Source organism: Lathamus discolor, chromosome 5, assembly GCF_037157495.1.
Source record: "Lathamus discolor isolate bLatDis1 chromosome 5, bLatDis1.hap1, whole genome shotgun sequence".
NCBI classification, from domain to species: Eukaryota; Metazoa; Chordata; class Aves; order Psittaciformes; family Psittacidae; genus Lathamus; species Lathamus discolor.
Genome location: NC_088888.1, coordinates 3499713 through 3512040, shown reverse-complemented (window position 1 = coordinate 3512040; position 12328 = coordinate 3499713). Strand labels below are relative to the sequence as shown.

Genomic DNA, 12328 nt, shown 5'->3' with positions numbered 1-12328 from the left:
TCCTTCTCATCAGCCTTCTGCTATGACTTAGAGCACAGTTTCTACTCATGTCGCAATGTTTCTTTTAGTTCTTTCTGAACAAAGAAGCCTCATCAGTCTGTTCCTATGTATGTATTTTCTGTGATAGAGATTCAAGCTTGGTCTGCCTTGTTTCTGGAAGACTCCAGACAACTGGGAAGCAGACTGGTAGGGTTAACAGCGTGGAAGTAAAACGAGTTATGCAGCTGAAGAGACTTCTTAAAACTTGGTCTGCTTTAACCTTTGTATTCTGTCAAGAGCTTTAAGATGCCAACAAGTGACGGACACATGGGTATCTTCAAAGTGCTGTGGAGGGTCTCAGGAAAACTAATGAAAGGCAAACTTCTGGCCTGCTTGATGTTCTTCTGGAAGTCTGGTCTTTGAGTCAAGTGGCAGCACAGTTACTGAAACAAATTCTTCACTTTTGAAATCTTTTTCATTAAGCAAGTGAAAATACGTGCAAAATTATTCAATCAAAGCAAAGCTGATTGTGTATCAGTATGGACCATTTGATGAAGTGCCCTGATTTGTTGTAAATTAAACGGGTTAAGTTGAACTGAGAGTTCCTGTGCTCTCTTGCATGAAAGAGACTAAACTGTTCTGAAAGAAATGGTAGTAGTTAAACAGCATCCAGCTCTTGGGCTTAAAACTACAACCAGATAATAAATAACAATAATAATCCACCCACTAGTAGACAGAAGAGCTGCTGCTTTGTCCTATGGAGGTAGCGAAAATGAAATCATTCTAAAACTGTGCACATAAAAAGCAGATGTAAGATGAAAGGTGTTTATTAACATATAAGCTGATACTTTCCATTGTACACTGACTTAAGAGATTGTTCAAACTCTTAAATATTCTAATATTTAGCTGTGATGCCCGTCTTTAAGCCATTCATTGGCACAGTGGTACATACTTAGTTTTGAACTGCAGTAGGGTGACATAGATTCATCCCTCTTGAGAGTTTCGCTATTCCTAGAATGACCTTGTATTAAGAATACCTGTATTTTGTTAGTATCTGTTACAATCATCTAGATAATGCAGATAACCCAGTCTAGATCTGGGTACAGGAGCTTGTGTACATAAGCAAATACCTGTGTGCAGGACTTAACACCCTTAGTTAGGGTATTAGTTCATTAGTTAATGGGGTTAGTTCATTACTGCTTAAGTTAGTGTTAGAGGACTTGGAGCTTAATCAGAGATCTCTGCTAAAGCAAGGCTGGACTAGAGAGCTGTGCTGTGAGGGAAGCAGGGGTGGTGGTTCATCTCTGCTCTTAATGTGGTATTTTGATGAGGCAGCGATGTGCAGCAAAGCCACACGTGCCTGTTCAGGGGTTCGTTACCACATCTTACTCAGTAAATATGTAACTCTCCAAGTGATCGTTTCCAGTCCCTGCAACTTTCTTTTGAATCCAGAGCACAGTCACGGGGTTTATAAACAGAAAGTATTTGTGTAACAGGAGGTGAGACTGATGGGAGGGTTTTTAGGCTGACCGGATTCTGCTGTTTCCTGGGAGTTTAACCCAAATCGTTCCAATTTAGTCTTATTTTTAGAGAGAGACATAACTCTTGTGCCCTCAAAAAGACTTTCCACGTTTCCTTAGTCATGTCATTTCCTCTTTTTAAGTAGAGGATCATAAAACAAACTTTCCTTTGTGCAAATAACGGTGCTCCCAATCTGTAGGCTTCAGCTCTGATGCCAGAAGTTCTGTCAGAGATCAACAGGAGGGCCTTTTTAATTGAAATTAAAAGCTGAACACAGATGCTGCCTCTTCTTCCATTTCCTTTTCTGCAGGTGGAAGAAAGAATCTCAGAAACCAAACCCTACAGTTTATTCTCAACTCTGCTACTTTCTCTATGACCTTCAGCAAATCTCTGCTCTTGTCCTTGTCATAGCTCCCAAAAACTAACTCGGAAACAAAACTGCACTTCCAGATTGGCTTAGTAGTTAGGAACAATCACATAATTACTAAACTGAACGTGTCACCTTTCTTACAGGCCATTTCTCCTGCTTTTAGGCTACTGCAAGTCATGTAACCAAATAAATGTTATTTCAGCTCTACCCTGTATCTGTGTAAATAGGAGTTAATGAGTTGCTGCATCTCCTGGCTGACTCGTGACGTGGAGGTCTCCAGAGGGAGGATGAGGAGAGGCTGCTGCCGTGGAAAGTCCCTGGTTGTTGCTAGGCAGCACTGCATTTTAGCTTCCCCGACTGAAAGTCTGCACTCAGGTTTGGCAAGGAAAGGGAAAACCGAGGGATGGAAAACCACACAAAGATGCTCAACTTACTTTTTGTAAAGCATGGCTTTACTGTGCTGGGTGCAGCGAGTGTGTGGCTGCAAGTGAGGTGGAAGCAATTTGATTAAATAGAATAACATTTGATAACTGGCCTTCTGTTTATTCATTTTCAGCTGCAGGATCATGTGGCTGGCTTGCTCGCTGTCTGCCCCCCCTCTGTTTTGTCTGTTATGGAGTTCTTGGGATCTTGCAGTGAAGTTGGAAGAGTACAGCACAAATGGTCTTGCTCCACTTGCAGTTTAAATGGAAGTAGGAAAATCCAGCAGTTCCAGAGACTTTCCTCTGAGGCTTATGCTCCAGTTTTACCGCCTGTAGATGAGACGATGTCATGTCTGCATTTTACTTCTAAGCCCATCAAGAGGCACACCAAAGACCTCTATTAACTAACAAAAATTGTTATGTAGGGCATCGTGCTCTTGCTGCACATTGTAGCAACAGTGCAAATAGTGGTAAGATCTTCATATGGTTAAAACTCATCACAACAGCACTGCTGTAAGTGCACCTGATTTTTCTGCCAGAAATACAGGGTTTGGGATATAGCTGAGCACTTGAATTCCTCTTGGTAGAGTTGCTCGGTTGACCGACCATCCATCCATCCATCATCCATCCATCCATCCATCCATCCATTCACCCATGGGCTAGTTCAGACTTTTCTGACAGTCTTAGTTGTTGTCTTGTAATTGCTGTCTCTGTTTTTCCTCCCTATGCATTTTAGTAGAAGGTCAGGGCGAGTAAATTTAAGGTCTTGCTGCCTCAGCTAACTGATACTTGGGAAATAATGTCTTTTGTTGCACTGTGATGGAGTCACTGGGGGATCTGTGGATGGGACCTCATTAGGCACTGGATCCTTCTGGACTGCACTGGAAAGTGGTTTGCTTGCTCCATGGCTGACAGGGTTGTGTTTAAAGATACTTTTCCCCTTTCAGCTGAGGATCCTGTGGTGCTACTGAGGCACTGTGGAGTTTGGTGTCACAGCCTTGCTCCGTCCGTGAGGGTTCAGCCAAGTACCATTGTAAAGCTCATCTTACAGGAGCTTAGAGAACCTTGCTTAGAGAACTTTGAGAGTCTTGCCCAAAGTCATGCAGCTGGTAGTCAAATGGGATGCAGCAGGATATGTTCTACTGTAACAGTGCTCGTCCCCTCAAGGATGGGGCTTGAAAACTGAGAATCAGGACTCCAGACTGATTGCTGGACCCTACTTTGTCTCACACATTTTATCCCACTGTGGTGGCTGTGACTGGAGGTCATGAGAGGCAGCCATGAGGGAGATCAGTTTGCCCTTAGTGACATGGTTTAGTGGTGGGATTGCTAGTCCTGGGGTAATGGTTGGGCTCTGTGATCTTAATGGTGTTTTACAACCTGATTCTTTGAAAACAGGCAGGAGCTAGCAAAATCTATTATTTATTTCAAAAGCTGATGGGGAAGCTTCTTCCTGATGTGCCTCCATCACCAAGCTTTTTGTCATAAAAATGTAGTTGAAGTATTATTTATGGGAAAAGCTTTGGTTTTGCACTTGGAGTCACTTTTTGGAGGTTTTTTGAGGGGAAGGAATGATTTTATTCACTTGCCAACTTTCAAAGCAGTGCTTCAGAACTGGGATAAAGCTGTAATTCACCTGTTTGTTTCTGTAGTTACACACAGTAATTGCTGGTTTAAGGATATCCTGTTTGCTAAGTTGTGCAGTTCACGTGTTACAGCAACTTTAATGGCCCTTGCAGTGTATAGCAAGGGGATTTAGGTCTGTGGGCAGGTGCTTTTTACCTTGTTTTTTAATTCTAAATAAACAGACATAATGAAAATAGCTATTAAATAATGAGAACATCCACATTTACATTAAATACACTATTCTCCATGAAAGGAAGATAAATTCAGCTGCTTCAGGGCAAAGTCTAACCGCTAATGGACAGAAGAAACTTCCTTTTAGGAAGTTGTTCCGTCTCTTTCTCCTTGGAATTTCTTGTATGTTCTTTCAGATCCCAGGGTATCAGTCACTGCCAATGGACTGTGCAGTTTGGGTGAGACAGTCTCAGGCCACCTCTAGTAATTCTTAGCCTTCCATATCTCACCTACCCATCCATCTGTCTATCTTGTTTGCTAATTAAATGTTGATGAAAAGAGACTCCCTGCAACCTCCCTCTTTCTGTTCCCTCGTGCTACTTCTACTAATCCCTTGATTCTAATTCTCTTTCAGAAGATGCTGCTTAAGAAGAATTGTGGAACGAAGACTAGAGTAATTAAAATTCGTGTAAGTTGCCCATTTCTGGTCCAGTTCCTGCATCTTTCCACATATATCTGAATGTGGTGATTCTTTGTGAACATCTGTACCCAGAAGATCATTTCTGGAGGTTTCCTGTGGCTTGATCAGCTGCATAACAAAAGCTACTAGTTGTAATTAGGTGCTGATGAGGCTAATAATACATTGGCTTTTCCATTTTGGAGGCTGTGGGCTCAAAGCTTTCTTGGAGTGAAACTCTACATTCCCTGCTGTGAATACAGCTATGTATTGCACATATGTATGTGCATACAGCTATGCATAACTATCCTGTAAGGTGTCATTTGGTTCCTTCTTGGCTGAGGGAAGTGCTAATCTGAAGTAACAAGTGGTGTTTGGTAGGGGTGAGAGGTACTGAGTAGGCAGCTGCAGAAAATGGACTATACCTGCAGGACTGCATGGCATGTGGGACTGAATGTTGGCACACGAGAAGGCTAGATTGCTTGGGTGGCTTTGTAGCTGGGCTGGCACTGCAGTGTCTGAGCATCTCCTGTTCTTGAGCACATGCATGCCTGGCAGGGCTAGGTCTGCCCAACTCTCCTGCTTGTAATTTATGCTGCCTGCACCTCTGAGTCTCTGTCTCTAGCATCCTATACCCTGACTTTTCAGCCAGCCTGTCTCTTCCATGGGTACCTTGGCATTCTTTTGGTCAGTACTGGATAGTGCTGTGGGAGATGTGTCTGTGACCTTGCACGCTGCAGCCAAAACAAGTGCCTTAGTCCACTGAGCTGCATCTGATGCTCCCCATGTTTGTGATACACAGGCAAAAACAGGTCAGGATGAAGAAAACAGGTATCCTTTGTGATAAAACTGCTACTTTCATTGCATTAATTATAGTCTTGCAGGAGGGATGAATGACAGACCAGGATCCTTCAGGGTTTATGCCTTGTCCGGCAGGAAATGGGACTGATGCCTTTGTGCACCCAGAAGTGCTTCTGTTTATGGGCATACTGTTGAGTGCCCCTATCCATCATTGCTTTGTTGGTGGATTTGGTATTTGGCAGGAGGAGGAGCAGGCTGGCCTGGCTAGAACCTTGTGCAGAGCTGGACAGTGTTTCTCCAACCCCCTTACATGCCTCCTGCCAGGGCACTTCAGTCCTGTCTTTCAGCAACCCCACAATGACCTGATACTTCTGATTGCACAATTAATCCTGATCTGTTATCATCTCTTGTGCTCCTGCTTGGATTGTTTTAACTAGAGCTGTCTCCTCCTCTGCCTGTGAGCTCTCCCTGTACTATGCCTATCCTTCAGACCTACTGACAGTCTAATCCTGCTGCAGTGTTTTAGTGCAACTTGTTTATCACCTTCCTTTATGCCTGTTCATGTCCTTCCACTATTTTTCCTGGGTGTCCCTGGACTTGTAGCTATTTGCAATGCTGCTTGGTGTCAGTCCCTCAGTCCCTGAGGTTCCAGTGATGCCTCAGTGGCACGGTTTCCTCTGACACCTTGAGCTCATTATTGCAGCTACTCTTGTGTCCCTGGAGAATCTGAGAGGCAGAATTATCCCTTTGCTCCCTGCTGAGCCCATGTCAGCTCACACTAAAATAAACAGCAGAAACTGAGAGCACACCGTTCTGACAGATGGCACAGAATCCATGCTTCTCTGGCCAACCTTGCCAAGCTGTGACAGTGCATCTCTATACCTGAGGTGCTCGTGGTTTCCATGACAATAGCATATGATACTTCACTGTCTCTTGGTGGTCTGGCGTGGTGGCAGAGTCATTAGGTAAAGGACCATTTTTGCTTCAATTTTTAAAGTGATTGCAAGTGCCCACTTTAGTATATCTAGCTTAGGAGGCAGCAGGTCCCTGGCAGAATGCCTTGCTGAGGTGCCTCAGCTCTGGAAGTAGCTGAGAGAGGTCAGTACCTCTGAAGGATGGTGCTATGCTCTTGTCATATGAAGGGAAATCTCAGTCCAGCCACTAAGACATGCTTGTTTTCTCCTTGTAGTTCTGCTGCCAGATAGAGTGAAGGAGAAAGGATTATGCTTATTGCCTCCTTTGTGAGGATGATGATGGTGGTGACCTGCTAGTAACATCAATGAAGCATTTTTGTCCTGTCCTGGCTGAGGACAGCGTTTCATATGGTAGTGAGGTGGGGTTTTGCTTTTCCACGTGCTGTTTTAACATTAAGGTGTCACCTTATCACTGTTCCCTTCAGCTTCCCAAGGGGCAGCTCAGGTGGTGTCAGGCTACAACCTTTCTTCTCATTCAGCAGTTCTTAAGAGGGATGATAGGACAGTGATGTGACAAGTCTAAGAACTTAAACAGATTGAGGCAGAGAGATTAATAAACTTCCCAAATGTCCAGCAGCGCAGTTGTGTTGAAATGTGTTCAGGACTAGCAGCTGTGCAAGGGGAGGGCCTATAGTGAAGAGAAAATAATGCTCAAAAAAATCTTGCTTCTGTTCCCCCCCAGTAAAGGGTAATGGAACAGGAGAATCAGCCCCTCCAGCAGAGATCATTTGGAGGTGACAGTGTGTGTATGAAGTATGGATCTGTACATAGTAGATACGTGGAGAGGCTGAGGGAGCTGGGTCTCTTTAGCTTGCAAAAGAGGAGACTGAGGGGTGACCTCATCAATGTTTACAAATATGTAAAGGGTGGGTGTCAGGATGATGGAGCTAGGCTTTTTTCAGTGATATCCAGTGATAGGACAAGGGGCAATGGGTGTAAACTGGAACATAGGAAGTTCCATGTTAACATCAGGAAGAACTTCTTTACTGTAAGAGTGACAGAGCACTGGAACAGGTTGCCCAGGGGGGTTGTGGAGTCTCCTACACTGGAGATATTCAAGGCCCGCCTGGACAAGTTCCTGTGTGATGTACTGTAGGTTACCCTGCTCTTGCAGGGGGGTTGGACTAGATGATCTTTTTAGGTCCCTTCCAACCCTTGGGATTCTGTGATTCTGTGTAGCATAGCACATGTCACTGCAAGGGGAGGGGTTGGCATGAGCCTACATGGGTGCTGCACAGTGAGGTGGGCAACGCATGTGTACAGACCTGGTCAGCTGGTGTAATGTGTGTAACTGGAAGCAAGGCTCTAGATGTGGATGAGGGGTACAGCATGCGTGTGAGTGTGTGTATTTGAGCATCCAGAGCATGTTTGCATGGTTCAGCTGGGTGTTGCATGGAGACACTTCCTTAGCACTGGAAGGATGACTGTGGAAGGATGTGCTCGTGCTCACAGGTAACTGCCTCTGCTTTGGGCCAGACTTGGTCAGCTGTAGCCAGCTCTGAATGCAGAGACCCATCTTCCAATGTCTTTCTGTAATACCAGAAGTTTTCAGTTCTCCAGGCCCTTTTACAAGATATTCGTCTAGTCCTATTCTTGTTCTTCCATCACAAATTCCTACCTGCAGTCTCTCAATGGGATCAGTGGAGCTGGGCTTATCTCAGCAGCAGCAGGTGGGTAGAAGACCCAACTGGCAAGCCCCTGGTTATCTCAAGAGCTCTTGTTGGAGCAAGCAGAGAGGGAGTAAGGATTTCAAGGCCAATCTGATAACCTGGCTGATCAGAGAGATGTTTTCTGCTATGTAAAAACAAAATAAGAATTTTAAATCGGAACATAAACCTCTTGTGCTCTTGCCTTGATCTTATCAATGTTGAGAACGCCTTCTGCTTGGACAGAGGCCAGATCCCTGGAATGACTTCCCTGTCTTATATCTCTTGCATCTGCATCCTAAAAGGCCACTGCAGAAACATGCTAGGTTTTCTTCCCCTAAAATAAGGGACCTTTTCAGGTTGGAGCTGAGCAGGAGATATGCCAGCCTAAGCCTTCTTGGCAGATACCTGAGCCATTCACAAATGTAAGGCAGGCTAGGTGACAGAGCAGTACTGGTGCAAACCTCTCGTTCTGGCCACACAGCATGAGGTAAAGGTTTCTAAAAAGTCAGAAGACTGTGTGTACATACACACACATATGTTGCCCCTTCCGTCACAGGCTCCCAATGTGCTTTGCAAACACTGCTAAATATAGCATCTCAGAGGCAGAGTTAAACTGAGAAACCAGCACTTGCCCAAAGAGAGAGCATGAGGAGACCCGAGGTCTGGACTTTGATCTTCAAACCACATACCTTGAGCTGTGTCTGTATGCGTACCCTATCACGCAGTACAAACAGCTCTGACATCTCAGGCAGCGGAGATCCCAAACTGCAGCTAGCTAACAGTTTGTCATACTGTCCTGGTTGTCTTTAGTGTGCCTAAACCTAAACCTGCCCTTTAGAAGCGACGAGAGAGACTCATCTTCCTTGCCAGTCGCATCCTTGGGTTACTTGCTGTGCAGAGGCTGCTCACTGAGGTTTTCACATTCCAGTTCCCTGAGTGGGCTCCTGTGTCCTGTTGATAGGCACATGTGTACTGAGCCCAATCGAGAAGGTCCTCTGCTAAGTGAGAGTATGAATATCCATTAGCTTATTGGGGGAACCAGATCCCCCCATGCTCCCAACCCAGCCACTGAGCTGCCTGCTCCTGCTGAGGGTCTCTGTGCAGGGACAGCTGGCCCTGGAGAACCTCAGCCCTTAGTGTGAATAATTCCTGACAAAAGACTTTTCCTCTGGATCCAGTGTAGCCAAGGTGGGAATGCCTCTGTCTGTTCTAAACAATCCCAAGCATCTGGCTCTAGACGTTCTTTTATTTAGCATTGCTTTCATTAGATTTCATGGCAAAGGCTAACTAGCCTTCAACCTGTCCATAGCAGCCAGAAGAGGGACTGTCATGTCTCTTCTTCTGCTTCCTTAAAGGATTTTTATTGCTGCCTGCTCTTCATAAAGTCCTGCTATGTGTGCCCTTGCATCCATTGTATCATGTAAGTGCTTGCTGAAGGGATGTTGTGGAATAACCAAGAGCTCCATCATCCAGACAGCATTACGAAAGTAGAGAGTGGCTGGTGAGTCAGGAGGCTGACATCCTTCCTATCCCTATTCTCAGCGCTGTCCTTGCTTTGTGGTCAGATGTGGGTTGTGGGTCTGGTTTAAGAAGGGGGGGTGTGAGGAAGGGGTAGAAAGGAGTTTACGGCAGAGGTGCAGCCCAGTGACCAGCTGCTGCTGGGGCAGCCCTGGGTGTTGGTGGTGGCTGTGGCTGGCGGCACCATGGTGCAAGGGGCTGGGAAGTGGCAAGGCATGTTTCTCAGAGAGGGGGACAGATTTGGTCACACCTGGGTAGTAGAGCAGAGAGAGAATGGTAGGGGATGGCAGAGGGTCACAGTGGCTCTGCCACTGTTTTCCAGCAGAGCTTCGAGTCCAAGATGGCACATCAGGCATGTCTTTTGCCACCACATCCAGTCCCACTGCAGTTGCTCCCCGCTCCCCTTCGTTCGCGTGTTTGTGGGAACCTGGCACCCATTCCCTCTGCCAATCCCCAGAGCTGTAATCCTCTTTTCCCACACACCTCTCCCTTAATACACCTACTTCCTGCACTTGGGGGCGGTTTGTCCAGAGGCAAGCGCACTGTGTCAGCATGTGTTTGCAGCCTGCTCATGCCAGGGTAATTAATACTCACTTTGCCGTTTTAATTTGGGTTCCCTTTAAGTTGAAAGCTGCGTGCTGCTCTGTGCCAGCCTGCCTGGCCAGAGGCAGTCAGGTTGTCCTGGCCTCATCCAAACTGGAAGCTGCACATGCACAAGGACACACCACGCGCTGGCGGTGTGAGAAGCATGGTAGCTGGGGCTCCTACCCTAAAGGGAGGAGGGCTGTGAGGGCAGTTGACTGTGATCTCTCTGGAGGGACAATGTTCCTGCCACACAGGGAGGGAAAGGGAAGGTGGAGAAGGAGGAGAGGAAAATGTAGTGTCACTTAGGTACAGACTTCTGACTTAGGGTCAGATTGTGCCTTGTGTGTGTCTGTGGGTGCTTGGAGCTCCTCTCATGCCCACTCTTCATCCCACTCAGGCACACACAGACCTTGTGGTGTGTTCAGGAGCTGCTGCAGGTGTGTTTAGGGAAGCACAGGCCATTGTATCAGAAGGAGAGAAAGTGGGAACAAGGCACAGCTCACTAGTAGGGGCATGTGGGTTCATTCACTTGTTCATAAGAGATTTGTGTGGCCTTCAATGCATGAGCTTCACTGGGACCCTGGAGCGTGAGTTCCTCAGGTTGGCCAGGGACCACTGACAGCTTGCCCCTCTGAATGACCCATCTGTCTCTTTTCAACATGCAGCCTCCTTCCTTCAGGTTGTCAGGCTGGCAAATCAGAGCTTGCAAACAGCTTTCTCTAAGACACATCTCAAAGATGTGTAAGAGAGAGGAGAAGAAAGGCTTAGCTCACTGGTGCCAGCAGGGACCCATAGCTGAAACTGGCTTATTTCTGCTTTTGGGCAAGTGACCAGCAAGCATCTGCTAGGTCCTTTGAAGCACCTTCCAAAAAAGTTTGATGATGTCTGTCTGGTTGCACCTCTCTTAGGTGTGGTAGTTGCCATCTGACAACTCTGCACACAGATGTGCAGATGTTTTGTAGATTCTTAAGGGGTTTCTTTCCTTTCAGAGAGGAGCAGCGATGTGTTTGTAAACTGCTGAACTGCTCTCTGCAGTGTGGTTGCACAGAAGGAAGTTGGTATTGGGCAGCCATATGCTGATGGAGGAAGCCAGCCCTTTCAGCCTTTTAGGGAAGGGCAATGGAGAACCCAGGGAAACAAAGCTCACTGCAGAGTTTTGTTTTCCTTATCAGAGCAGTGTTTGGAGTTGACCCTTTCTTTTCTTGGAAGAGAAGGGAGGATAGTCTTGAAATGAAGTTCTGTTATGCTGTATCTTTTAGCTGAAATTAAACTGTATATGAACCTCGATGTGGAGGAGAGACTTCCAGGAGGAAAAGGGCTTGCCTTTGAAAAGTTACTCTTTTTGCTGCTCCAGGTCTGTGACTGGAATAAATTGTCAGAGGCCCTCCAGGAGTTAATGAAGCAGCAGTTAAATGTGAATTGCTGCTCCACTGGAGGAGCTGGTCCTGCTTGTCAGCCACTATTTCTTGAAAACTGCCTGAAGCAAGACTGTAATTCAAAGGAAATCACCTCTCATCGAAGGTCCCAACACCTAGATGGTAATTAGTTCATCCTGGCTGCCTGACTGTGGTGTACTGTCAGGGTTTAACCCCAGCTGGCAGCTAGGCGCCACACAGCCAGTGGGAGCAGGAAGGTAAAAGTGAGAAAACTTGTGCATTGAGATGAAGACAGTTTAATAAGTAAAGCAAAAGCCACGCACAGAAGCAAAGCAAAACAAGGAATTCATTCACCGCTTCCCATTAGCAGGCAGATGTTCAGCCATCTCTAGAAGAGCGGGACTTAATCACACCTAGCGGTTACTTGGGAGGACAAATGCCATCACTCCAAACGTCCCCCTAGTTCATATGCTGAGCAGATATCATACGGTGTGGAATATCCCCTGGGGCAGCTGTCCCAGCTGTGTCCCCTCCCAACTCCTTGTGCCACTCCAGCCTTCACACTGGCAGGGCTTGAGAAGCTCTAAATCCTTGATTTGATATAAACACTACCTGGCAACAACTAAAAAGCCGTGTGTTATCACCCTTACTCTCATACTAAATCCAAAAAACAGCACTGTACCAGCTACTAGAAAGAGCATTTCTCTATCCCAGCTGAAACCAGGACAGGAGAAACTGAGGAAGTGGCTCGGTCAGGGCCATGTTTGGAATATAGCTAGGAGCAAGTATGAAGGTCCCCTTCCCTTGCTCACAGCTGATGGTTTCACACATCAGAGTTGAAGTGTTGTCAGCTTCTTTTCTAACCACCTGGCAGGGGTG

At 46.2% G+C, this 12328-nt stretch overlaps 1 protein-coding gene across 5 annotated transcripts in view; it reads left to right on the top strand.

Moving 5' to 3' along the window:
- LOC136014606 (uncharacterized) overlaps window positions 1-12328 on the top strand; it is a 73767-nt gene that overhangs the window by 55343 nt on the left and 6096 nt on the right. For 3 of the 5 annotated variants that reach the window (XM_065679448.1, XM_065679446.1, XM_065679449.1), the window contains one exon: window positions 4505-4558. The exons of 1 other annotated variant lie outside the window; for it this stretch is intronic. In XM_065679448.1, the coding sequence (XP_065535520.1) occupies window positions 4505-4558 (54 nt within the window). The remainder of the gene's footprint in view (window positions 1-4504; window positions 4559-12328) is intronic. One more of the 5 variants, XM_065679447.1, reaches the window with a different exon arrangement.